At 38.9% G+C, this 27,938-nt stretch overlaps 1 protein-coding gene and 1 long non-coding RNA gene across 9 annotated transcripts; one reads left to right on the top strand and one right to left on the bottom strand.

Annotated features, from left to right (window-relative positions):
* On the bottom strand, positions 1-27,634 carry DPCoAC (dephosphocoenzyme A carrier). 8 transcript variants are annotated; one of them, XM_086975194.1, is made up of 11 exons: positions 26,757-27,043; positions 24,901-24,942; positions 19,016-19,318; positions 17,874-18,006; positions 16,947-17,014; positions 15,359-15,511; positions 14,886-15,107; positions 13,253-13,351; positions 12,514-12,734; positions 11,662-11,791; positions 9,113-11,060 (listed from the first exon to the last, which is right to left on the bottom strand). In XM_086975194.1, exons 3-11 carry the CDS (start codon positions 19,140-19,142, stop codon positions 10,885-10,887), a joined length of 1,329 nt encoding a protein of 442 aa, XP_086831320.1. In that variant the 5' UTR covers positions 19,143-19,318; positions 24,901-24,942; positions 26,757-27,043; the 3' UTR covers positions 9,113-10,884. The 8 variants fall into 8 exon arrangements, with proteins under 8 accessions (XP_022670085.1, XP_086831321.1, XP_086831320.1 ...); XM_022814350.2 differs by lacking the exons at positions 9,113-11,060; positions 24,901-24,942; positions 26,757-27,043 and adding exons at positions 1-257; positions 27,238-27,630; XM_086975195.1 differs by lacking the exons at positions 9,113-11,060; positions 24,901-24,942; positions 26,757-27,043 and adding exons at positions 6,928-7,544; positions 27,238-27,634.
* LOC147754211 (uncharacterized) lies at positions 7,544-10,547 on the top strand. Its single transcript, XR_015317342.1, has 2 exons — positions 7,544-8,063; positions 8,361-10,547. It is a non-coding gene; the product is annotated as an uncharacterized LOC147754211 (long non-coding RNA).
* Positions 27,635-27,938: the final 304 nt, after the last annotated feature.

The raw sequence follows: 27,938 nt of genomic DNA on the forward strand, positions 1-27,938 counted from the left end.
TGGATGTTCTAAATTGTTCGAATGACTTTATTCTGATTGCAGTTAAATGAAGTATCGGCAAAAATTTGATAACTTATACAATTTTTTTTACGATAAGTGTTGCTCAAGCAGTCTAAAAATTTCTTCTGTCTATAGTGACGATGCGTTATCGAAACAAGTGGCCTAAAGGTAATTCCGTTGCTTTCGTTCTAAAAGTTTCGATGTCAAAGATGCTTGTCATAGTGGTCAACCAACTTCGAAAACGTTGACGAAATTACCTGAAAAGTTCAGTAAGATGGACACGTCAGTAGCTGTGATTTGATGATAAATCATCTGCAAATAAAGACTATTTTAAAAAAATTTGTTTCATAATGTGTGGCAAAGCTCTGATTGAGGCCACAGAAGGTGATGACGTTACGTGTTTGGTGGGATCACAAAGAAGTCGCGCATGATGAGTTATTGTCGCCTGGCCAAACGGTGCATTCGGATCTCGACTGTCAATAACTAGCAAGATTACAATAATTAATTGGAAAAACCGAAGCTACTGCAAAAAAAAAGGCCTCGTTTTTCGGACTACTCACATTTTGAGAGAAGCTGGATAGAAAGTTTTAATATATCTCTCGTATAGACCGAAGTTTACGCTATTAAACGGTCATCTATCTATCTAATGGCGTTAATGGAGTTCCAAAGGCGGAATGCAAAAATCGCTTATTACAATTTTTGCTGATGGGGTCCTAATGTTGTCAAAAAAATGGGAGAAGACCGTATATCACAAAGACGTATAGCCACTCTGTTTTAAAGTTAAAAGTTGCTTCAATTTTGGCCGTCAAGATTTCTTCGACCACGCTATATTTCATTCTACTTCGATCTAAATCAGTTTTGAAGAATCATTATTAGACGCGTTTAAAAAAAATAAATCACCAGTGGACAACAACACTAACCCGACGTTATATGACGACAAAGTTAAGTTTTTAATTCTGTTGCGGATGCTCGTTCGCTATTTCACCCTGAACCTTATGATACAGGGTTATGTACTCCATCTAGTCAACTATTTCTATGTCATATTGAATATATCAAATACTGTGTAAGGACTAAGCAGCGGTTATAACCCTTTGCTCACCACTTGTTTAAGCTACTTTTTTTTTTGCATAGCTCGGAATAGCGGTGAGGAGGTGTGGGACAGCGGCAAAGCCCATTTGTAGCTAGTAAAGGCTTTCGCGTTCACCAGTTGACGATACTGCTAGCTCCGTTGACACTATGATCTATACTAAATGCGGCGCTTACCTTTAATGGGAGCTTCATCCCTTGCTTGCCTTGCTCTTATAGCTAATACTCACCAATCTAATATAGAATATATTTCATGCATGTACTTATGTTTGGATGCAGTTATTGCACTATCGCTAATTATCACAAGCAATCGACAAATTTAAATAAATTCATGAAAACGCAACGAAAGATTTGATGCTGTGTCATAGGAATGTAGCTAAACATATCAGCACCAGAGTCACGCTATTGTCAGGCAAATTTTTCAAGAAGAATGTATAAGTTCCGTTACAGCTGCTGAGCCTTATTTCGAATTATTTTTCGGGGTAATTCGGGCTTACATTTAATGTTGTCGAACTGCAGTGCTACCACATTTATCTCTGCCCTTTTCTCAACTCCACGAAAAGCCCACAGTATCTCTAACTTCTATTTTGTACCCGTTGTCATTCTGCACGGTCTTATATGTAATACGTTCATTTTGAAGTGTTTTCATAACAGAATCATTGCGTTCCCTACAAGTGGTACAGGAATGATAATTTATTGCGAAGGTACGGATTTCAATAGAAATGTAGTGTTAATATAATTCGTTCGACTCAAATAATAACAATTAAATAAAAACACTATGTAAAGGAACAACAAACATAAGAAGAGATACACTGGCTTGCATACTTATTTAATCCATTCCGTCCCATAACGTTCATTGATTTCCTAATATGAACCTTGTTGTACTTTCCCACTCGGGTTGCAACTTCTCGAGGATGTTCTCTCTAGCCTTCTGGGTAAGCGTCTGATATTGATATATTTTTTCCACTCCTTTACCATGATGTCCTATGATACCGTTATACTCAGGATTAGGCGGCAGGTATCGAGATGGTACTGGATGCTAACCCTTTTTTTTTTAGAGTAGGCTATGTACTTCCCTTAGGTGACCCTTGTTTCATTTCGATCTTGCATATCTTTTGCAAAGATAAAAGTTGCCACCGACGTAAACAAATTTCTCCCGTACTATCTCACAACTCTCGGCATCAACTTTTTTTAATAGAAGATGGCAACTTAAATTGTTTAATTAGATTAGACGGAACCGGTACTGTGAGCCATGTATCCACAAAAACCGTTTCCTCTGTAGGCTTTACCCTCTCATTCAAACCCGAATTTTGATTTAAACAGTGGGCCGATAAAAGAAATAGCAAGTGCCTAGCGGATCAGTTCGTCGGAGTCACCCTCCGTGCTCTCCATCACATCGGACGTGCTATATATGATGGTAGGTAACTACCAGGTCAGGAGCCACTCTGACATTACCTATGGTTCTTTGATAGCCCTCCAAGCCAGGGAGTAGGCTTTTCTTCTTCTATTATGCCGAAGTTCCATTAATAATTTAACTTTACCGGCTTGGTTCGTTTGGTATTGATCAGCGAATAAGGCTTAATGAGTAACCGCTCAAGCTCTTCCTAGTCATTTATGGAACGATTGGACTTTTCAGTCTTAAATGATTCTTGCAAGTATTGTTCGGTGATGCCTCTTTTAATAAAAAAGACCTTATACGGTAATGGTCACTAGGGTTTTCTCTTCCTGAGATTACTCCAACCATGTCAGTGCCCACAATGGTTAGATTAAAAAGAAATTCCCTCTTTGCGTAGTGAAAAGTCGGTTTAAGATCACTATGTTGTTTACAAGGGTCCATTCCAGAACCATTTCCCCTCCTCTGTCAGAATCCCTAGAACTTCAGATTTCCGTCGCCGCATTATGATTTTGTCCTATGAGAACCTTTTTTCTGGTTTTTTGTTTGACTTTGATCGATCATCCGCCGCTGATTACCGTCATTCTTTTAGATTTTTGAGGTTGTCTTCGTCTTCTATACCTTCTGGTTTTTCCTGCATAGCCCTTCCCGCACCTTAACGACTTCTTTGTACTTAAGACATGTCATAAAAACAGCTGTACGTCCTTACACGTTATATTCGTGCCAGCTGTGCATTATATCGCCAATTGTTTAACTTCTTCGTATTTGTAGGTTAGTTTCTCTATTACTCTGTCGTGCTTGCATTCTCATGCAGTATGATCGAGTTTTTTAAGTAGAACAGTTTCAATGTAGGAAGCGAAACTTGCTCTTATGATCGAAAGTTGGAGCCATTAATCTGAAGTTTCCTGTACGCAAGGAGCTTTTTGGCAGCAGTGCATAGTACAGTAAGAAAGCAGTACAAGCAGTCGTTTTTGCCTACGCATGGATTTTTCGTTTGGATTTTCGTATCGTCGGGCAGTGTTAGTGCTTACCGTAACTCTTTTTCTATTTACTTAGCGCCTGTGAAGAAACTGACATCATAAATGACTACCGTAGAGGGGAGGCCAGCAACGTCACACACAAATTTGTTCCCTTTGTGATGAATTCTACAAATGTTTCTGTCTCCGGGTATTATTTCCGCTATTCCGATAACAATGCCGTCGTTCCTGGACTCCGTAACCTAGAGCATCGTGACGTTAATCTCATACTGGCGTCACAATGAACCCAGTCTTTGTTATTTCAAAACGTAGTTACTCTCGACATCTCGGCACAAGAATCACTTGGCCGGCATCATGCTTCAACGAAGCGTTCTAACGATAATCCTTCAAACTACTTGCAAATGTGAAAAGCCAAGGGTTACCGTATAACTTCTACTTTTGGAGGACATCAAAAAGCCTCCTGGCGGACTTCCCAAGTACCGTCAAGATACCTGGTCGTTGGCTGGTATACGATGGTGCATTGCATTGACTACGTCGGCAGCATCGTGCGAAAAATGGTAGTTTTCCTGGCCGTGAGTTTTGTCACAGGTAGGACTGAGAAGTATTGTGGAGCGAGCTTTTTCGATAAAGCGTGTCTCCTATATGCCTCAAAAGGCCTTTGCATTTTCTAGCTACTACTACCGGCACTTCTTAAAACGTCTTAACATTACTGAGATTATTTTCGATTACCTGCGCTTCCCTCTGAGCTCCGAAATGAGTTTTCTACCCAAATGGCTATTGTAGCCAGTGCATACGAGGCGTTCGAACGGAAGGACTGGATAAAACAAGCGTCCCCTATGATTTTTTAGCTTAGAATTATTTTACAAGAGAGGTTCTATTTGGCTACGAAGCTCCTTTGGTAGTGCAATCAGTTATAACTGTATATCGCTATCTCTTCTTTGTACGTTCCTACTTGTAGTTTTCTTTTTGCATCTACTTCCGCCAGCCAGCAAGGTACTGCTACTAGTTACATCATTCCGGCCTTAATTGATACTTATGTGTTATTGTATTGTTCTCTCAGATCTAGTAACATCTCAGTCGGCAAGTTTTGGCTTCTCAAAACAGCCTTCAAAAATTGGCTGATGGATCACTAGGCAACCACTTTGTCTGCGACAGCCTAGAAGTAGGTTTTATTATTTGGGAAGATGTTGTATCCGATGTATTTGTGCCCGCTTTCAAGAAGGCTCAACGCCTCTGTGTTTCACGTTTTACGTCCATTATCTCCGCTAGGCATTCCATCAGTCGGCACGAAACGAAGATTATCTATACTTGGGTTCGAACCTGACCACAACGTGCCCCAAAGATTAGCAGGTAAATACGTTTCCGACTAAGCTAAGCACGGAGACTAAGACACGTCCAGTATTCACTTTCATCTATAACCTGTATTCCTCCTTTGCTTAGGTCATCGTCTTAGCTTTGTCTATGACCCTCCAACGAGTGCCACGCATGGCATCGCTAGGGGTCCCTTGTTAGTTCTAAGAGAAGTTGTGTCCTTATCATAGTTCGAGGTCTCAGAAATGTCTTTATCCTTCCACCAAACCTGGGTGTCTTCCTGGCTGGATCTTAGTGAAAGAGTTTTCGCACCGGACCCGGCAGGTGGAAAAAGTCGACTTCAAATTTTGACGGTGTTCTGGCCGTAGGCAATGTATTTTTCTCCTTCTAGAGGAACAGCAACGGTTACAAAAAATCAGCTTCCTGAACGCGGGAATTTTATATAAAAGCGCTCTCTAAACTAATACACTAATTCTTCGACTCTAATTTTATTTTTGCGGTGTCCCCTGGGAGTATGGCAACTTGATTAAACGTTAAGCTCACGATTCTTGCATAAATTGGAGTGATACTTGATTACTTATATAAGCTACCAAGTACAGTAACTTTAAAACTTCGTAGCTTAAGTTTTTCACGCTCAATGTTTTACGCAGAAAAACCGAGCAAGATACAAAAGGTATCGGGAAGGAAAAGGAAGACAGCAGAGCAAATTACTGACCCATTAGTCAGCAATGCTAGCGCCCTCTAGCAGGACATTCTCACGTGCGCGACGCTATTTCATAGGAGGTTAATAAAGTGGCCAATTAATCTGCAGTCGTCTTTCAGCCACTACCCCAGCATTCACTTGTGGAAAAGCTTAGCACTAAGGTTGACGGATTCAACCGTCGAACAGGTTGAGCCGTAACTGACGAAAGATGCCCATTCGTAGCCTCTCACGGGAACTGCAAGTAGCCTGTAAGTAGAGAAGCATTGAGAGACACAAAGTAGTTCGTCACGGGAAACAAATATATTCGGTCACCTTAGTGGTACAAGTCATTAATTCTTTCAAACCTCATTTTCAGATACTAGCCATTTTCTCTAATTAAACTGGATATCCTTTTAAGTTGATATAAAATTGCTGCACTTCTTCCTGCCAGTATGCACTACATCGGGCCTCTGATGTATTAGTTTGAGCTAGTGTCTATATATCCAGTATGCTACACTGTATAAAGTTGTGTTTGTTTTGTTTCTTAGTTTTACGTTGGCCCTGGCCGTGATCACTAACGCTGAGTAATATATTGTGATTGCTTTGTAAATAAACTTACCTTCCATCGCAACCAAAATTGCATAGGATTGGCCCCTAAATGGAGCTTTGTCGCTTTTTGGTTGTGACGCTGTTCTCAGTATTTTATGTAAAGTTTGCTACAACGCCTCACACCTCAATATTTGGGTATGGAAATTACTTCAGTGTCTATCAACTATAGTGACACTACCCTCACATGTTCTCCGATGCTGGAAAAACCTTTATGACTTCAGGAGGACTTATTTTTGTTTGATTTGAATATTTTCTTATGTCAACTCTTAGCCTGTTTTCTTCTCTCAGTTATGCCGTAATCTTCGTTATGTACTCGTAAATGGCCTCGAAGATTCCTTAAAGACATGTCAAATCTCGTACGCCAAGGAACGACATAGCAGTGCGCTTTGATATACAGCGGATTTCTTTGGATTATTCGGCTCGCAACAATTACAGAGTGACCTGGTTGTAAATCCACGCAACTACCATTTAGTACATACACTTTACTGCATAAGTGAACAACGGCGAATAGAAATACTATCCATTCGTTCGCCAGCAAAGCGTGGAACACAACACGCGGAGGTGCTACCTACGCTGGTTCTCATGGCAGTCACTTTGGGTTGTATATTAAGAGCTGTTGTGGCCATAAGAGGGATTGTAATTAAGAATATTTGGGCAACTCGTGGAACATTCAGTATTAGATATTGTTTCAATCGTTGTTTCCGGTTATCAAAATCATTCCGGTTCATTAAAATCAACCTAGGCGTTGCGAATCAATCACATTGCAGCAGTGTTCTATTTCATCAGTCCTATAATTTAGTTTTGAGATGCATTGGTTTAATCGGCATTAGAAGATGTGAAGATCACTAATAACAAATTTATCTACGATGTCTGATACATGATCTTTTTATTTATGATTGGTTAATTCCCCAAGGTCATACATGCGGTCCTTTATTGTCAATTAAATATATCTATTTATCGAAACTCCGAGGTGCACCACTGCACACTTAGGAAGATCTTCAATCTAATTCGACTGTCCATCTATCGATTTAGTGCAGTTTGTACTTTTCGACAGTCTTCCGTCCTAAACACATACATCTTTGTATTATCAGCATATATTATAGCTCTTATATCATGATCTAGGTAACTGGATTCACTTGTATACAGACAGGATGTAGGTAAGAGATCTTATGATAGTGCCTTGCATCCAACCGCACATCTCTCTTTAATAGTATGATATGCAGAAATAACTTGGTAAAACATCCAACAATCTCTTGTAGCTAGGTCTTGAACGCAGAACGAACGGTGTCAAAGGACTGGCAAGTACCGCTCATTTGCTTCTAGCACTCCCGAAATTGAAAACGCTAGATGGTCGAAAACGGTGTGCGAATTGTTTCTCTAAGTGAGGTCTGGCTCATAGCCGTTCTTGTAGATGATTGCGCCGTGACGTTTTCCACCATTCTGCATTGCACTGAAGTTGGCAGTATTAGCCGTTCCAAATGAAAGGCTTTAAATTTGAAAAAAAAGAAAATGCTTTAGATAAGCATATACCCTTCTGTCCTTTAGGGAAGGATTAATGTTGGTCGTTAGCTGTGTGAGTTAGATCCGGCCTGCGTATCGATCCCAGTGTACCTTTACTTGGATTGTGTCTCGGTCACTGGAAGATGAAGTGCACAAAAAAACTTTCCCGAGTCGCTTTGTCAAGAAGCATTTGACGATATATGATTAAGCCACAGTGTTCACTATGGTTTTATCCTATACCAAGTTCATTTTTCGACAGTAGATCATTAGCGTCATTCCGTTCAGTCGGCAGCGCTGTGCCCAGAAGCAATTTCCACAAGTGAAATAGCGAGTAGTTACATAACAGGTAGAGATCCTAGGGTAGACAACTACCGGTCATGTTCAGTCACTTGCAAAGCAAGCACTGAAAAAGCTCGTCTACAAACAAGTGCTCTTTAAACGTGTTATTTAAATGAACTGGCCCGTAATCTTCTCGCTATCACTAGCTGTCGCAAACAACCACGAGGTAGCTATACGTTTCCCTACATAAGTTTAATGCAGTAAATTCGTAAATATCAACCTTTTTATGCTGTCTGCTATTGTACTTTTATTACGTGAGTAGCATTATTTCGAAATGTATTTACTCATAATTACTCTTGAGTAAAGACACTGAGTGTAGGAGAGGATCAGCGACAAAACTGTATAATTCTAGATAACAATAAATAGCTCTAGATAAAAAATCTGAAGTGAATAAATCTATGTAATAAGACAAATGAGATAATATTTGACAAAATAATATGCATACTGCTTTGTTGTGAAACAGGGCTGAAACCAGCAGGGCATAGGCTTGAAATCTACGAATGCAATGGATCTGGAGCAAGCTAAGCGATGTACATTATTTGTAGTAGTCTTTCAGGGTTTGCTGCAGGGAAAGTTAGCAAGATACGAATGTCCTCTACAGCTTTTTTACGCGTTACCGAGTTTTGGCATAATTATCTTACTACCCTATAACGGGCTGATAATACACAACGACAGATTGTAATGTTAACAGTAGTTCTATGAGTAAAATAAAAACAACGATAATTTATTCCGTCGTTTTTATTTGATTTACTCTTCGTCACGTTTTTTAATAAAAACTAAATACTATATACGAACGTTATTTTTGAAGCACTATAGCATAACGATACAAATCCACACGGTGGAACATTCCGTTTCCAACGAGTCCAATGAAGAATTACTGTTTTACAAAGTCTTGCCTCAATAACCACTATTCTACAGGTAATTTTTTATATATGTGATATACACAAATTCTAATGCTTAGAATCAAACACTACAGCGCAATCTCAAATCTAGTTCCAGCCATACTAATAAAAGTATCTTCTAAATTAATAATATTTAGATATAGGTTTGTATATTAATCTGATTAAACTGATCTGGTCCGATTTAATCTGTATTTTATGGATTTAATCTGTAAAATATGGGCAAAAAACTATATATTGGAAAAATATTGCACCTGATTATAGCAAGCCCGTTCAGATCGATAAATTCATACGCTATTAATAAACAAACAGTATGGACGGTAGATTTAAATATGCATAACACCATTTACTCTGATTGCACTCGCTGCTAATCACAGCTGACTGACTTGCATCCGCAGTTGAAACTATCGCACAGTTGCAAAAAATACGCCGATTTTGTTATTGAACCATCAAGCGTTGCCGTCAATAGCTGGGTCATTAAGGCCAACAAAACCGTGCTGTGAAAACGCTAACTCTAAGGACCGACAGGATCCACTTAGTGCACATTTCAACATAGCGTCTTCCCGCAAATCCCCACCGTCGGAGATTATTTTTTCGTGCAGCAAGGAACTAATAAGCATATACCCACAATTCCAGACATAGGCCCCATTTTACGCTGCGCTTCAACGACGCTGGTGAGCAGAAATTATTGAAAAAAAAATATATCAGTGGATCCAACATTTGTATACGATTGCCTATCATTAATTAATATATAATACTCGAATGATCATGCTTCTACTCCTTTTTTGTCTTCTATTTGGATTCGGCGAAGTAATCACATGTGCGTCAGTGTTTGTACGTGTGTATTGTCAATAACAGCAAACGTATACAGGTGTTTGATCGGATAAACTGCGACCATTTTTAAACTGTCCTTGGATTCGTCTGCTATATGCACAAACGCCAAAAATAGCAGTTCTCGAGAAGGCGAAACACTCTCTTCGATCCGTTATGTAACAACAACCAGTTACCACTTGTCAAAAGGTCGACACGTTAGCTATTAGAATGCCTAACAACTAACAACGACAAACTATCGAATTAGTAAAGAGCGCCTATTCGCTATATGTCGAAAGGTCATATGTAGTCTCTTTTGGGTGTTTTAGTTTGCCCGGTAAATTTGAAATACCGATTAACAGATTACCGGGTCTCGGTGACCAGAAGGTAAGTTGCTTTTGTCTTCATAAACTTTGTAATGGCTACATTCGCCACGCACTAAAATCATTGACTTTCTCTTTGAAAAACAGCGGAGCGAATTTGGTCTCACGGTGAACGGTCGTTAGACTTTAACAGAGATACGTGGCAGCGTTGGGAGGTCAATGAGGTCATTCCCGAAGACGAGAAGTCGAGCGAATCCGTAGGCCGTGTACATTTACATCTTGTAACAGTCTTTAATGATTTCGATCTCTATTATAAGTTTCCGTAATATCTGTATCGGTCTATCTAAACGACGATATCATAGTAATTCTGGTTAGAAGACGGGCACAGTTGGTTGAGCTGTTTATGCTGCCTAGCTATCTCACTCTCATTAGTGGTTTGATAACCGCAACGTACTACTACAGCTTTGCTTTGGTGGTTGAAATGAGCTATACCGTCAATACATTGCGTCACAATCAATATGCGACGAGTTTCTGTAATACGTCTTTTACATGAAGAGATATAAATTTCCTTTCATGCGCGTTTTACAAAAAAAAAAGCTGTGGCTTCAAGAAAACTTACTACTAATTATAGTAAGGCAACTAAACACACTATATGGGCATGTGCTGCAAAACAGATGCTGCTTGGAAATCAGCAACGGAATTTACTAGAAGATTACAAAGCTCCAGAGCTATATAACGTTAAAGGCACGGCCGCCATATCTGAACTGGCCGTTAATTGCTGCCAAAAACTTAACGAAGAGTGACTGAAATATCTGCTACTATTAAAAACTCATTTAACAAAGCTGGTCATGATGCTGTAGAAGCGGATTAATTATATCTGCTTCTTTAATTATAAGACCTACTTTATAGTCTGGTCGATTTATGTGATCCCATTGACGTAAACAAATGACGTTAATCAAAGGTAATGTGAACCAAGGAAATTTCTAGTAACATCATAGACCATAAATGAGGTGCCGACTGCGATTGGTCCTTTAATCCAATTCATACTCAGCCCTTTAAAAAGTCCTCGACGCAGGCCTTCGTGCTTCCAAATATGTAGAATAGTTCCACGTATTGTTCTATAATTTTTCCCTGGAATTATCGTTTACTATATATTAGTATGCCAGCTATCTGTAAAAACAGATAAATATCACTACTGCTAGATAATCAAAATATGAATAGCCATACTTGTTGCCGGTCTTTCCTCAAAGCTTCATCCTTTAAAAGGACCACCATATGTCTGTGTTTATTTGTCTAATAGGCTATTTGTGCATTGGAAATCACATTATTTAAAAACTTATTATTATATATATATAAAACATGTATAATATATCTTATATATAATCTTATCTAATAAGATTATAAATGCCATAGTATAATGGAGAAAAAGATATGTTGCCCCAAGAATTCAAGGGAGAGCCAAAAACGACTTTCAATGTTTCAGTACTATAATCCTTATAAAAAAAATACGAATACACCGAAGATGAAAAACAAGTTCATTTTTTGCACAAAACTTCTTCATCTTTCTTTTTTCTTTTTTTACAAAACCAATTTATCAGCTTAGGACTAAATATAGGGAAATACTTGCAATGACCCTTGGTATAATTTGTTATCAAAGTATGGGGGCATATGACCTCTTAGCTGTTGTATTAGTCAACGTTATCTACTCGTATAAACTCATACAAACCCTTACCAGTCAATCTCGACGTTTGCATTCGCCTACGTACAATGTCCAAAGGATAGGAACAGCTCTGTCCAATCAAACCAGCAATGGCCCCGCAAGCTAGCCGTTCCATTGGATGCAGCTCGCCAGGGACGCTAACCTGGTAAAATGCAGATAATCGTTACATTATCTATTCCTATTGGTACGTACGTACAGCACGTAAAAGTGCTGGGGATGCCGTCATTTTGAACTCAAACAATGCGTCCAGTTGTTCTGTTTCTAGACGATAAGACCGCTAGCATCGTGTCATACACTTCAAAGTCTCTGTCGACGTTTACATGCTTTTAAATCAGATTAAAACCCTAATGTGAAGGTACAGTATTAGTACAGTCATGGTCCACTTATCGCAGCATTCAAGCAGAATCTAAGTCAATTTGTTTGATTATATATAAGTCACATTTGATTCGTACCATTAGCTTTGCTCATGCCGAAGGTCGTAAATTAAGCTGCTTTATATAATAGTATAAGTGCCCAATTTATTTCCCATATATGAAATCCGTCATAGGGTTACTTGTTCTAGAGTGACTATTCGTTCTTACGAAGTGTAAAGCATATGGAAGTATACTCGCAATTGCGCAAAAGTGTGTGGCAAGACGATTAACATCACAAATACGGCATTTGGTATCTGTCGAAATACCTCCGAAAAAAGCGTCATTATTTCATCATTACACATGTCATAATGAACTGACCGTATAGACAAAATCAGTATCTTTCACTCTAAAGAGTTTAAGGTTAGAAGTCACTAATGGTGTTACTTCAGCTTCATGTGCACTTCAGCTCACCTGACATTGATTATATATTCTGCTTGAGTGATGAAATTACCTTTTCCGTTGTTTCTGTAGCACGTGAGTTCGCATTCCTGCTTTCTACTAGCCTGCCTCTTGACTCACATTGCTTTTTTAAGTCCAACCGGTGATGTTTTAACCATTCATAAGTAAAGAAACTGGCTCCTGCGTAAGGTACCACGCCAAGTAAGGAGGGTACAAAACCCCTGTAGAGCGCTTGCGGCCCCTCATGGTGCCAAATTTTTAGGAAAACTTCTCCTAAAAGTTCACCAAGAAAATTAAGAATTACGCTAAAATCACGCCTTTGCCTTCAGAAATATATCCTGTTATTTAAAAGTGGCCTGTTAAAATAAACCTTTTGTGACGTGCGAATAATCAAGAATGAAACTTAATGGGATTAATTAAAGTACTTACTGTAAGCGTTTACTAATCGGCAACAAATTTCGCTCTGATATCAAACAGAGCTCATGTGTTGTGCGATGCGTGCACTTGTTAGCGACTGTCTAATCTGATGTATTTATGAATTCGAAGAATTAAATAAAAATAACCGTATTAGTGGACCCATTTATAAATTATGCATAATGTATTGCCCACATTACTTAGATTCGCCTCTTATGCCGCTTTCAGTAATGATAGCCTTCTCTCTGCGAAAAGCCGGCCCCTCTCCCTGCCCTGGCTGTAATATAGGAATCCTTTTATCACAGCTGCCATGCAGTTCGATCGTCCTGAAAAGCTTGCCCAATGGTTTTTCGTACAAATCATCCTCAAAGACTTACCAAGGTTTTTGTACATTTCGCATCGAGAGACAGCCATTCGAGCTCGAGCCAAATCAAGCGGATAAGTTAGCGATGACGCAGTGACCCCCGCTAAACTCCCTGCAACCATCATTTGGCAGCATGGAAACATCAAAAAACATCTAAACTTTACATTTACATCACAATTAAGCAAGGTTATCTTAGAATATACTAATAGATATTTGCATTCATCAATAGGCCACGCAAGAGGACTATTTACCCAGTTATCAAACAAGTTTTATAGAAACTTGTTTGCAGAAAAAAAGCATCCGGAAGTTATGCTGACTAACTCACTAAAGAAAGGTAGATGCCTTACAATAAAACTTGTTGCACCAGTATAGATTCCATGTACGAATGTTAATAAGGAACGTTTATCATTAATTAACCGTAAACAATTGGCAAAGTCTAGATTTTTCTAGAAGCTTCATGCGATAAAAAATCCACCAGAGCAACTCTGCTCATAGCATGCAGTCATAACACTTACAAGGAAAAGCAAAAATTGCGTAAGGCAATATGAAAATAACCCGAAAACTGCCTATGCAAGATAATAGATAGTCTTTAAGCAAAATTGTAGTTAGCGTTCAAATGACTCTTCAATGTTAATTCTCTTCAAATTAAACTATATAGCAATTTCGTTAAGTTCTTTCTTTCCTATCTTGTGGCAACAATATTATAAGCTGATCATCTCCGTCAGGTGATGAAATAGAATTCGTTAGGTACCTAACATTTCCACGGATCGGCAAAGGCTACCCTGATGTATTACAGTAATTAAAATTTTTCAAAGTTGCATTCGGGTTCACTTTCTTTTTCACTAAAAATGGCCATCCCTCGAACGTACAGACGCAAAACAGACCTGCACACGTATAGTTCTTTTCATTGTTATAATGAAGTTACTGGAGCGGAGATATCGGGGTGTTCAAGCACCGTTCCTTAAAAGAAACATCAGCACTGAAAATTTCCATTTAAAATCTCAAGAGATGAACCATATCTGAAACAGCCAAAAACTGCTATAATCACAAAAAAGTGTCAAATCCTAGTAAGCAAGCTAGCGCCGATGCTCACTTTAAATCATCAGCTGATCCTATCGACAAACAGATCTTTGAATCTGTTAAAGCATGAAGCGATCGATATTTTGTGTGGCTTGCTACTGTCACCACAGTAGGGAAACCGGTAATTTTTTTAACTAAAGGCTTCGCCATCGCTTTGGAAAAACGACCTCCTATGAAAAGGGCAAGGGTGCCTGGAATGTATGCTTAATTTAGGTCGTCTATTTTGCCAATGGCGGGAGGAAAATAGGCCTTCACTATGTTGACTTCCTATTTTTTTTTGAAAGCCGGGTGGCCTAGGCTCTACGTTCAAAATGCCTAAATATATATTTTAGTCTTTTTTCTCAAGGACTTTTTTGTGGTGCCTGTTTTTGAAAGCTAGTCATCGACGACAGTGAAAATGTTCAGTCTGCAGAAGCTAAAATTAAGCCTCATGGCGCCGTTTGTAGCATTGTAAATAGCGATCTGCTGGACGATCGGCTACGCACGGGCATTTAACCTCTGGAGGGCCATAGTACTTAACTGAGGGCCGGGGAATAAGCCATTGATAAATTGAATTGTTAACGAACCTGCGACAAAGCCCATAAAGGGTCGTTTTCTTCGCTCCTCTCGAGTCTCCACTCGCAACGTTTTCTTCCACTGCTCATGAGCTGTGTACTGTAACGCGGCGTAAGGGATGACCCGAGCCATTGTGGCTGTATTACCTCTCCACCATGACGACAGCCCATCCTTACGATAGCTCTCGCCGAGGAAATGGAAAGCTTTTGGCAGTGAATAGGGAATATGACGGACTGAAATGAGGTAAAATGGAGTTACGGAAACTGAATTTAGGTAGGCTAAATGCTAAAGGGGGAGGACTTTTTGTGAAGCCTAAAAAATTAACTAACCTGCTTCACACTAGGCGCTACAAACATTGCTCTGGCGATGAACAGACGGTCGAAATCGGTCGATGGGACAATCAGAAACTGCCCAGCAGTAGACTTTATTACTCTAGGTATTTTATGTTTAAATACTTTATGTTAATGTAAGATCATAGACTTACTTTGGAAGTTAATTTTGGTTCGATCAAGTGGAGCTATGACAGTCTTTGCGATGGCACCAGCAAATGCTCCGGCACAAAGGGAACTTGCAATGGGGAACCGTTCAGCGATTGATAATCGAGGCTCTCCACTTGATTCTAAACGATCATCCACACCTGTCAGAAAGATTGATTTAGATCTTCTGGTAATATACATAGAGTTCGCACAAATGTTTCATATTTACGATGTTTATTTCTTTGGGTTGAGAGATTGCTAGATCGCTACCTATTAGAATTACAGCGACCATACTTATGATTAAAAACTGAGCATAATTTCAACACACGTATGTCTCTGACCACGTAAAATTGAACCCAGCGTACCCTTACACTTTAGCCTACCTTAAATTACACTCACGATCTGAACAACACAGCATTCAACGCGATGAAGCTAGCTTATACAATCTTCACCCATCCCTACGTACATAAGTGCACGGAGCCATCTCAAAAATCCTTAAATTGACCCTATAAGCGGAATATTTCTCTGGATGTTTCGTGCATCTTAATGCAGTCTTCTAATACGACGTTACCACCATGTTACTGCTATCTACTAACATTTTCCTTGACTACCGTCCCGGCTAATGAGTACTGTGATCAGCATCTTCCTAAAAATTTCGTTCAACAAACACTAACTTGCAATATCGTTATTTAGATTGAAATCGATTTTGAACCGCGATTCCACAATTCGCAAGCTACAATGGCAGGCTCTGGAGGGAACAACAGCGGTCGCTTTGCTCGTGCAAGCAGGATTAGATTAAAATGAAGAAATGATGCACGTAATGTATAATTATTTTCTCGTAAATTTCCTTATATACTATATACCCGAGATCGTTTTAGCGCAAATTTAACTAATAATTGATTGTGCGTGATTTCGTTTTTAACGCTAACGGTTTTTGTGTTGGAAAAACTTCATCTGAGTAAGCTGAAGGCGAAAAAGAGAAACTTTGTACGTCTCCAGTTAGTGGTAGGACGTCATTCTTCACGTGATGGTTATGGACATGGATGGTTAAGCTCGTACTGCCATGTTCCCTCAATGATTTTTTTCAATGAAAGCCTTATTCCTCCTGTTGATCCATAATCTCTGCAAAGAGGAAGAATTTTCTGTAGGTCCTGAGCACAGCGCTTGATGCTCATTACGCGGGTCCGTTCGATAGAATGAGCACTGATTTCGGCGCCAGTGATCACAACTTACCGTTTCCAGGTGGAAATACTTCGAAATATTAAATCATGGTCTAATGTTTAATTTAGCACCCAGCCAAGTTTATTGCTTCGTCGTTTTCCAGCGAATCAGCACCCAATATAACGCAATCCGTACATAATGAATTGGTAACACTTTAACCTCCTTAGACTGTTTTCAAAACGAATGCACGAATCCTGCCCACACTTGTTTCATTCGTCGAGTATGATGGCACCTTTTTACCTTAGGTTTTTTACCGTTTACGTTATGGGTGATTATTTTTTTTTATATAAACCTATATTATGGGCACAATTATCAAGTGCGGGTAATGATCGATCTACTTCGAAAGGCGAATTTCTTCGTTTTACCGAACCTTACTTTTATTAATTTGCGTTAACGCGTTGACAAATCGTGTCGTTGTCCCATTTTCGACACCAGCGCTCGTGCTGAAATAAAAAGAGCGAGGTATTCACATAAGCTACGGTTTTTATATTTTTCGTTTTAACATATTGTGTAAGTTCATGCCTGCTAAGTATGACGAGGGAAAGAACATGAATCTACCGGCATTTTATATTAATCGTAGCTGCTTACTGTTCTGCACGAGTAGAGCCGGTTAGCCTTGTTTGCTACAGTTTATCTAGACTAAAAAAGAAAAACTGTGGCAATACAGTAGACCTAACTCATGTATTGACGATAATTAGGGATAGCCCCAGTCATATACATAGTCTTCAGCAAACCTGAATAGGAATAGACTGAAATAACTTGAAAAACTCTCATTTTCAACCAATTAACCAATTGTCTCAAAATGTTCGTCTGTGGGTGGTCATGAAGAACGACCCATATATTCTGTGTTGATTGCAAACTACTACGAATAATCAATGTGTTGCATAGAATGATGCCTATAGGGCGGCCTATCGACACTATGTGGGAACGTCTCCTTATTGAAGACGCCTCTTAGTGTTCTCATTACATGTTTTACTCGACACTTCCTTCTAAAGCTCTGTTTCCAAATGAAGCAGGATAGCAAAATATTTTCCATAACCTCTTCAATCTGATACGCTCAAAATGGAACTACAACTGGCTCATTGTTGTCGATGGACAACTCAATAGGGGCACGAGACCTTTACTAACGTGATTTAGCAGAACTAGCACCATGAACGATAATCTATCTTGCTCTTCGTTCGCTGATCGCTGCGAACGCTTTATCTCATCTATAGAAGACGGATGTCTGACGATGGACACAAGCCAATCATATGCCCGCAATCTCGTACTATCCTAAACAAATCTTTGACGAAACTCACCTACCTGGCTACCTGAAGCATAACTCGTTGCTGTGTTTCTGATGTATTGCCCTGACCGTTTGCCGCATCTCGTACGTCGTCTACGAATGAATTTACCGGCTGATTGGCGATACGTAATGACTGCCGTTGATTCTGGTCTACATACATACATACATACGTACCGTACGAATGAAACCGAATTTCAAGAATTGCTCTACCCAGAATTGTGTCTAATAGTTTTCGACATATTTTGCCGGTTGTTGTTACGCAATACACAACTTGTCGCCAAAGCGTAAATGATAAACACTGCACGAGCATAGCCACTTGGTCAGTTGATTAATTAAAAACAATTACGTGTATTACGAGCTGGAGGTGTAGTAAATAATAAAGCCATAACCATATTAATATTTATTACGGAATCTTGTTGGTCAGGTAAAGAAACCTAATTACAGCAGTTTTACATTACCTATTATTTTCACTTAAGTATGTACATCTTGCGTCATATATGACGTACAATTTATCCATGCCCTTATGTCCATAAGGGCATGGATAAATTTGTTAGAAAAAAAATCCATGACCAACCAATTGGAGGGCTTTAATTGGTTGGTCATGGACCACACACTATTGTCCTACACCGGAAAAAAAATACATTTAGTGTTTTTTCTATATCACTAGTAACAAAACTAAGTTCAGCTACAAAGCTCAATACTCACGCACAGAAGAACAATTTTCAACAGGACAAACAACTTGATACATTTCAAGAACTATGAATAAAGCCATAATAAAGCATCTATAATGCGTGTGTTGAAACACTGCGCTGCGGTTGTTTAATTTAGGAAAAAATGGGCAGTAGATTTCATCTACATTTTGCTTGCTACATTTGCTTGATTTGCTTGCCAACCGCCGAGCTTGGGTTCGTTAAAATTAAATGCTATATGTCGAAAGAAGGTAATTGTACTCCACAGGAGGCATACACAATCAAAAAATGAGCGAAGGGCATTAAAAGAAAACTCGCAATCCTTTTAAATTGTTGTTTACAACAGCGTACCTGTTGGAATAAAAGAACTTACGTATAATTGATTTTCGACAATCTAGATTTCAAGCAAGACTTACAATGCATTCTTAAGTTCCTTTATATGGTGGCAAGAGTTATTGTCTACGTAGTACCTGTAACGAGAGATTGAGCGCAGATGACGGAAGGAAGAGGTGTGAGCACGGGAAAATGTGGCGGCTCAATGGGTTCAAACGCTAACGGACAGCAACTATTTGCTTCTGCGGACGACGCAGTTCGCATCACCGTTCGATAGTGACTAGTCGCCTCAATTACCGCAGACTGCAGTAGAAGGAAACAAACTTTCGCTCGGACTTGAATTTTGAACGTATCATAAAGAGCACGTCTTTCGTAACCGAAGCTATTCACGTATATTTATCCTCAAAGAAGAACGAGTTCAGTTGATTTTCTTCCTTCGCCTGAAATAAATCAGGAATAATATATTTAAGAGAATTACAAATTCATTAGCCTGTTTGACTTTTTTTTTAATTTCAACCACACGAGTAAAAGCTATTTTTTTTTGCACTTTTCCTCACCACTGTCCGTTGGGATGTGTACACCGTTTGGAAACGTTGTCCCTCTTCCGTAAGCAAAACAAGCTGTCTCATATAATAGGCTATATGTGTCGTAATTTTCCGTAATGTATGGTACTTTATATTAAGCGCAAGTTCCAAGGAGGAGCTTCCGGATGAAAAACGTGCTATTCGTTTTTCTCCAAAGCTAAAAATCTGATTAATCAGTGCAGGGCACTTTTACCGTGTACAGAATTTTTAAACCGAGAAAACTGCTCCGAGTCGTTTGTTGAATTCAAGGGTAGCATTTTGGGTCTAAAGAACGTGTCCCATTATGGTCGGCTAACTGAGGCCGATAAAGGCTCCAAAATGGCTCGTTAATTGGCCCAGAAGATACTCGTCGATTGGCATCGTAGACTAAGCATACTGCACAACGAAACAGCTGTCAACAACATCTCACCCGGCACTGAGAAAAGTGCAGATTTGTTATTCTACCTAAAACTGCATGTGCGATAAAAATACCTGTAATGAAAACCGGTGTGTCTATGTCAACGGGAAACAGAGGAAGGAATAAGGAACTTCGGAGGACACGACAAGCGCCAAGCCGGATCTTTTCTCAAAGAACGGACATGATCTGGGTTTGGCGAGCTGCAAGTATCTTTTTACACTGAAAGATATTCGAGAAGTACAGGACGATCAACAAAGGTCTCTACAAGCCCAGTTGCATCTACTACGAAAAGCACCCGATAGACGAAGCAAAGTCATTTTTCTTCACGATAACAGTGTCAGGCCGCACATAAACAACTGTGTGAAAGCTGCTCTGCAAGAGTCTGAGTCAGAGATTCATTCGCATCCACGATATTCTCCAGAGCTCGCTCCGACGAATGATCATTTTTTCCGATCGACGGCAAAAAAAAATTGTGACCATGCACTTAACAATGAAAAGGGTCTCACAGCCTGACGGTACGAGTTCTCCAACGTTACACCTAAATATTTCTCGCGAGGAAGGATAGATAAATTTATTGGCAGATTGAGCATATGGGTGAACCGCTTCTTTTGTCAAAAGCGACCTACCCATTGTTATGTTTCAAAATAATGGATTAAACTTTATACTGTATGACTTTGTTAATTAAGAATGGCTGAATCAAGCAGTTATAACTTCTACCAAACACTATAGACAAAGAGCATCTCATTGATATTTATTACACTTCTTTAACTTACCATTAACTACTACCTTTTATTCTCCTTCTATTTAAACAGGTATAAAATGAAGACTCAAGCTGTCAAGAGATTGCTGCTCTATATGTAAAAACAGGATTCTTTATTGGGTTCAGTGTCTTGCAAAATATATTAAATAAGCTACAGCGAGGCCGAGCAGGGTCAAAGTACTCAAACGATTACGTTCTTCTAGAGACGGTTTACTAAATGTTCTAGTCGAAGTAAAAAGCTCTGCATGATATCAGATTTTGCACTCCGAGTCTTTCGGTTCCAGTATTCGGATGCCATTGTGGAAGATCACATAAGCCTAGCGTGGTCATAGAAACACAGACATGAAGCCCGAAAAGCAGCTGAGTTAGATGCTTCTAAGGCATACGGCTTCTTCATTCTGATATTAAAACAAATGGTCCGGGCACTATGGGAAGACATTCTATAGAGCACTAGTTGTATCTGATGGAAATCTTTTAGAACTAGTCGTGCCCGCAGAGAGGTAGGCTAGTTGTTATATATCTCACAGCCCTTGAAGTTGTTTCAGGATTCATTCACTATCTGGTGGGTCTTTCAACCCGGTAAAGGAAGAACCCTGTACGGCTCTTCGGGTCCAGATTAGTATGTTATCGCTTGATTAATGTCAACTCTAGACAAACTATAGGACAAATCCTGAATAATCCCAACCGAAAATAACAATAACTCACTGTGCTACATGTCCACTACATATTGTTTTAAGTTTATGAGCACCATAAATAAATGGTTCAGTTGTTTTAAAAAAAATGCTTTGACTATTATGTCTGAAACCGCCATTAGGCATTACATGAAAGAGAAATTGCTTTAAAAAGACAAATAACTGTATTTGAAAACGGCTGTTCGATTATTTTTGCTATTCGGCCGGGTATTCAACTGTAATTTTAATCACCAAAACATGAGACTCAAGCTACTGTCAAATTAACTTCTGCGTAAGAGCTATTTTTTTTTTACAAGATCAATGTATAAATTTCAGCTTTCCTAGCTTCATTTTAGATACTCATTATTACGATAGTATTAGGTGCACGTAAGTGTTTTCCAGTGCAATATCTATTAAAAAAGACATGGCCAGCAGTGAACACCTAATATCTTCAACAACTCAGAAGACTAGGTATTTAGTTTACATGTAAACTTTGTTGTGCGTTTTTCACAGATGTAGTCTAATGGATTCACCGCGGCGTGCGAATACCAGACAATTATGGAAGCAAACACAGATGCAAAGAAAGCATAATTAATTGAACTGAAATCGAGGTGATTGACATGCTCCTGCTTTCTCATGTTCTGGGAAACAACACAAATAATTGCTAAAAACGTATATTATGACGGAGTAAGGAAAGGCATATGTCTACATAAACTGACACAGTATAGCAAAGTAAGGCACCAAGGTTAGCATATGTCGGCACTAAAGCCAGGGGTCCCTACATCGAGTCCCGTCCACGACACGAGAAAGTTTTTTTGTGTTTTCCGTCCAACACTTGCCACTAGGCATTACTTCAGATGGGCGGCTCCAGAAAAAAATCAAGTGTGTCTACGCTCGGATTCGAACCGAGATCAGTACATCACGAGATTCACCAGGCAAGTAGTTGCCTGTAAGCAGCTGCACTATCACCGCACTTTATTTGCCTGCACAAAAAAGCTACTTACGCATGCATGGAATATTGGTGTACCTTACTTTCGAAAGTACATCTAAGGCAAAGAAAATCAATAAGAAACGTGCATGCCTTTCAACTTCTATAACTTGAACGCAGACGCTACAGTTTACGAGGAATCAACAAACAAACACTTGGTATGTTCCTCTGACGAATACGTTTGCATCTTGACTATGATTTGCTAATGACTAGCCTTCAAATTATCATCCACGCGCTCGTGCTGAATCAGCTGAGGGTGAAAGTGTCTCCATGCGAGAAAAAATCGCCTAAACGATTGATTCACAATGACATTGGTATCAAAAACAAGACAAAGAGTGCTTATTTTTCGGTTATCATTTAAACCATTGTTGAATGACGCAGCATAGTCGTTGTCTTTAATGAATATACTTATTATACTAAAATATACTAAAAGTTCATTGGGATTAACAAAATCTTAAAATATACCGGCTCCAGAACCATAATGCTCACAAGGCAATGTTTTAGCTATATTTCGCAACGTTGGAAAATGCTTTTGCGACAAAGATTCACGTACAGTTGTTGTCATGAATGAGCAATGTTGGCTACGCATTAAAACACGAAAAACTAGATATAGACTAAAAATCAATTATACCACAGAATATGTATGGTTACTCAGGTACAGACGAAGTTCAACAATGTATTTGGTTGCATTCCACGAATAGGTCTATAGAAATTGATAGTACATGTTGATATCGCTTTTTGATTCCCAAGGCATGTCGAATAATAATATGCGTTTTGATATATTCTCTGTTACTACTTTAATGTAAGGCGGTTTTAGCTATTTCAGCTTATGCTACGTTCTCCTCTTTTGAAGTGTTTAGACTAGGAACTTGCAGCTGAGGTCAGTTTATTTACGATACTTCTGTAACTTAGTTTAAGAATTATCACACCAAAAATGCGCCTGCACGCACTACGATGCGAGACGAAGAAGTCTGCTCTTGCATAGGCAAGTTCAGACAGGTCACGGTGTGTCATCGATATGGCTCAATGTAATTGTAGCATATTAGGGGACAAAGAATGAAAGGAACAAATCATAAAATAGTAAAAGCAGTTGGGGTATTCTACTTTTAGAAGTAAAACGATTTTCTCTAATGAGCACTATCTAAATGCACGAAAATTTCGCGTGCCACAGTATACAACAGGTCACTAATCAGCACACAACGGTTAAACTAATTACCGTACGGAGTGAAATAAATTGCTGACATTATTTATATTATATATACACTTAATATATGCATTGTTCGCAATTTAGTTCTTCGACAGTCGCTTAAACTCGACATATAGTTATCTTAATAAAACTTACTTATATTTTCTTGCATGCCCAAGGCTGGTGGACGTGCTGTGACCCAATTCAATTAAGATTACTAAGCTAAGACGGTATAAGTACTACTTGTTTTAAGGGTATTAAGATACGTTTAGGCTTATGTAAAGATACATCCGTTATCCTGCAAGGACATGCAGACTTTTTTTATTAGTCTTATTTAACGAATATTCTTATTATTACGTCTTAATTAAATCATATAGCCTAATCATGCGGCAGCTTAGGGTCTTGCTGAGTTAGCCTACTTAAGCAATGCTTAACCGCTGTACCACACGGTGTCGTATCAAATCTGTCCATAGAAATATAACCTTTAACATCTAAGTAATCATGCTTTGTAACTCAATTGCCAAATTTCTGAGCTTAGGTTTCAGATTAATGTGTTAATCCAGTGAAGTTTATTTCTTGACAGTAAACGTCGGTGGACAAAATAGGGAAGCTCGCCGTATAATACATTTAAGGAATTGAAAAACAGTTACTAGAACAAGCGTTTAATACGTTAAAAAAGAAAATACTACGTTACATTAGAGCTTATTAAAACTTGTGTTCTTTTTTTTAATAAGACACGTTACGTTACGAACTTTTCCTACGGTCCTTTCTTGCGAAAAAAAAGGTCAATAAATAAATTTATTCACGTCTGTATATCATGCCGGGCTCCAGTACGCATTAATTCAATGTATTCATTTTCATCTCAAATAAAGCTTTATTTTATTAGATGTTGCTCTCACTTTCAAAGTAGACCAATTACTGTTAGTCAAGAACTTCACTGATATTTTGCACCAGTTGTCGATACTATTAGTATATAATAAGATCTTAAGGATCGATGCTCTAACCATAAATTACAACCATATTCGCCATCTAAAAAAATGAGAGAGATTCAGAGCTTTCGCTACATACAAATTCAAACGATTCTGACGATGATATGAATAGATAACTATTATTTCATCATCGGAGATGGTATCGGCGAAGCCTTAATAGCATAGCTTTTAGTGTCTCGTCTAGAATTCCTAATTTTTGTTCCCTAAAAATGATGATCGATTCCTCTCTGAATAGTTAAGTCGACGTTGTCGCCTATGATATAGCGCTTATTCTTTCTTTTTTTCATTGTACTCCGCTCGTTGTAGGAGCAACAAAAAAATACGCCTTAGCCATCAGAGAGCTACCATGTTGCGTGCCGCTCGTCTTTTTTTTTCTTGCCGCCATCACAACAATTACAGTCATTATCATTACTAAGGAATATAGGCATTATTTCTTCGCGGACTTACCTAGAAATTTGTCCTTTTTTCTCTCGGGCCATTTACAACCAGCTAAGCGGGCAGAGAGAAAACGAACACGATGAAACGAGACATGTTTAATCATTCGACAGTATCGTGGAGATGCTTGCCGTTCCGGCGCACCGCGCTTAGAATTGCATACTACATAAAGTAAAAGATCTCTAAAGATGGGTTGGATATGCTCAAATTACTAAACATTTAAACTGACTCAATAAACGTCAGATGATACTACTTTATGTAGCTAATGCCTAGCTTATCCTGATAGAAGATAAATAACCAAATAGGACAATGCATTAAAGTCGCATGAATTTGCGAAAATTGTGCAGAGCAATTTATTGAATGCATTGTCTTTCAAACAGATAACTAGGTTAACGATAAATTTCTGCGGCGCGTCTCTGGTCAGTACGTGCTCAAAAATAATTTAACTCCTTTCGAAATAGCGCCATTCCTAACATCGCCGAAGCGAGTATTTAGGACAATTTTCGAACACCGTCCAAGCTCGTTTCTGTTTCTGCAAAATTTGTCCTTCCATTAGACTGTTAAATAAATAAAAATGAAATTGTAAAATAAGAAAAATATCGGCATCGTTTTCTCTTTCTGTTCATTTTTGTACACATCTTGATCTTAACTCTTGTCATGACAAACATGTACGTAGGCGAGATTCAGCATTATACGCACATCCACAAAAACACGAGTAGACATCGACACAGAGATATCTAAAAAAAAAAAGCGTCAGTAGAGGTAATCTTTCTCCTACTAGAGGAAAAAAGACGCCAGTCATTGGGTCTGTACGTGCGTGAGTCTGTGCGTCTAAGAGAGTCTGGGTTTTGCTGGTCGAGACCAGCTTCGAAGCTGTCCTTCGACCTTGATACTGCCACTACAATGAAAACAATTACTTGCTTCTGTGTCGCTAGCTAACGCTGTGAAGCGAACGCTGCGGCTAGCATCATCGCTGTCTGTAGCTGTTTTCGCTGTCACAAGCTCGGCAGACCGGCATCCGGGTAACTTGCTACGCGCGGTCCCCAGTAGCGGTTACCGCCCAAAAAACCGAACCCAAATGTATATATATATATCTACGCTAGGGTCTTGAAGTGGTAGCTGAATGCCGTTATCTGGTGAAGGCTTCAATGCGACGTCATTAACTAAGGTCATAGGGATGCGTTAAAGCATTTTTGTCATTTTCGTTATCTGCTTCTGCGACTGTTTTTAGTGCAATCCTACATAAAAGCTATTGAAACATAAGCAAGCTCATTCGTAAAAGTAGATACATAAATTTATATAGCAAACAGTAAATTCATCTTCTTAATTAAGAACTAATTGTCAGTAATTTGTATTCCACGACTTTGACCTAGCTGATTATTCTTAATGCTATTGTACACAATCCAAGCCACTTCAAGCATTGTCTAAATCTGTTAAATTAAGTTAGCGCCGTAATGTCAAGTAGGTGACTGGATAAGTTTTCTTTTATTATCCTACTATCATGGCCGAGAACTTTCCATTGAAATCTTGCCTATTGGATGTACCTTTAGAAGGACAAAAAATGCAGTTCGATCAACAAGAAGGCCACTGAGTCATTCATTCTTATCCCTATTCACAAGAAGCTACAAAATACACCGACCAATTGGAAACAACTTAGACTAAAAAAATATATGCATCAGTACGCCCATTTCTTCCGGCGTCCTTTCAAACAGATCCGATCATATTTCGTCACAGTTCGAAAATCCAGTGACTAAACAATTTTCTTATTACAACTAAATTCATTAATTATTATTCAAGAATATTATCAAGCATTGGTAATATTCATGAATAATAATTAATGTAATAATGTATAATAATGTATAACCAACCTGTAAAAAGCGCGAAGAAATAATCCTAAGGCCCCTTCTTTTATATAGCTCGTCTAGCCGTTTCGTATTTTATTTATGCACACAAGTACTACAATGACTCACATGTTGCTCTAATTAAATCTAGAAATATTGAACCCAATTCGCATTGCCGTTAAACGATCGACTGCAAAAATTGTAACTAAAAAACTATTTAGACTCTCAGCCTTTGCAGACAAGGGTCTAGTCGGAAGATGCTGGACGGACTGTTTTGTTCTTAACAACTCTTCTGTCAACAACCATTAATCTATTATACTTTGCCTTGCGAAATTTAACGAAGCAGACAGTTGTGCAAAGCGGGCAAACCATCGAGCAGCACCGTAAGCCGACTGGACAACCGAAAACCTCTACTCAGCAGTACATGATTGCCACCAATAGACTGCCACAATCTGCAGAATCGTCTGCCTGCAGAGGGAAGCAAAATCCAAAAATGAGTTCTACCTACCAAGAAGTATATTGTACCACAAGAAGAGGTCCGCTGGTTTAACTGACACTTACTACAATGAAATCTGTAGTAGTTGATAAAATTGTTTTTGACCATCCAATCATATAAATTCATCATGCACGGCTATTCCTCAGAAATGCAATCCGCTACATATTCGCCTAGTGTTCACGCATATGGACCAATATACTAGACACTTAATGCACGACACGGCAGTTCTCTGGTTCACGAAATGAGTGCACACTCTCCCTTCATCAAAACAACAACAACGACACCACCACAGCCATTATCATAATAAAAATAACACCGCACCAAAGCAGTGCCAGTGCACTCTTATACCACAGACCACTAAACAAATACATAACAAATACGACGACGGCTGTCTATCCAAACATGCTCTTCGTTTGTTGCCTAGTATTTGTGTTGCGCTTCATTAGAAAATATGTTTCCCATAGCTGCGGAAGCACTGTAGTCGTGTGGACACACAACATCATAAGACCCTTTCCACTGATGAAACCAACAACGCCAGCTGACTAAGTAATTTAAATCAATGTTTTGAGCCTTACATTTACATGTGCCATTAAGCATCATTTTAAACGACCCGTTCCCAACACGAACTGGGTTGTATGTGTGCCCTAGATTTAATAGGTGAACTCTGGACTGAACCAACTCAGTTGAACAGACCTTAGAAGTCGTTAGGCAGA

The sequence above is a fragment of the Varroa destructor genome, unplaced genomic scaffold (genome assembly GCF_002443255.2).
Source record: "Varroa destructor unplaced genomic scaffold, Vdes_3.0 BEIS01000007.1, whole genome shotgun sequence".
NCBI lineage: Eukaryota > Metazoa > Arthropoda > Arachnida > Mesostigmata > Varroidae > Varroa > Varroa destructor.

What these genes read in the sequence shown, in the direction of transcription:
- DPCoAC (XM_022814347.2), bottom strand. Translation starts at nt 19,142, where the DNA reads ATGCGAACTGCGTCGTCCGCAGAAGCAAATAGTTGCTGTCCGTTAGCG. An exon ending in CTTTATGGGCTTTGTCGCAG is followed by an intron (nt 13,352 to 14,885) that starts GTTCGTTAACAA and finishes TGATGGTTGCAG; the next exon opens with GGAGTTTAGCGGGGGTCACT. An exon ending in CTACAGAAACAACGGAAAAG is followed by an intron (nt 11,792 to 12,513) that starts GTAATTTCATCA and finishes GCATTTTACCAG; the next exon opens with GTTAGCGTCCCTGGCGAGCT.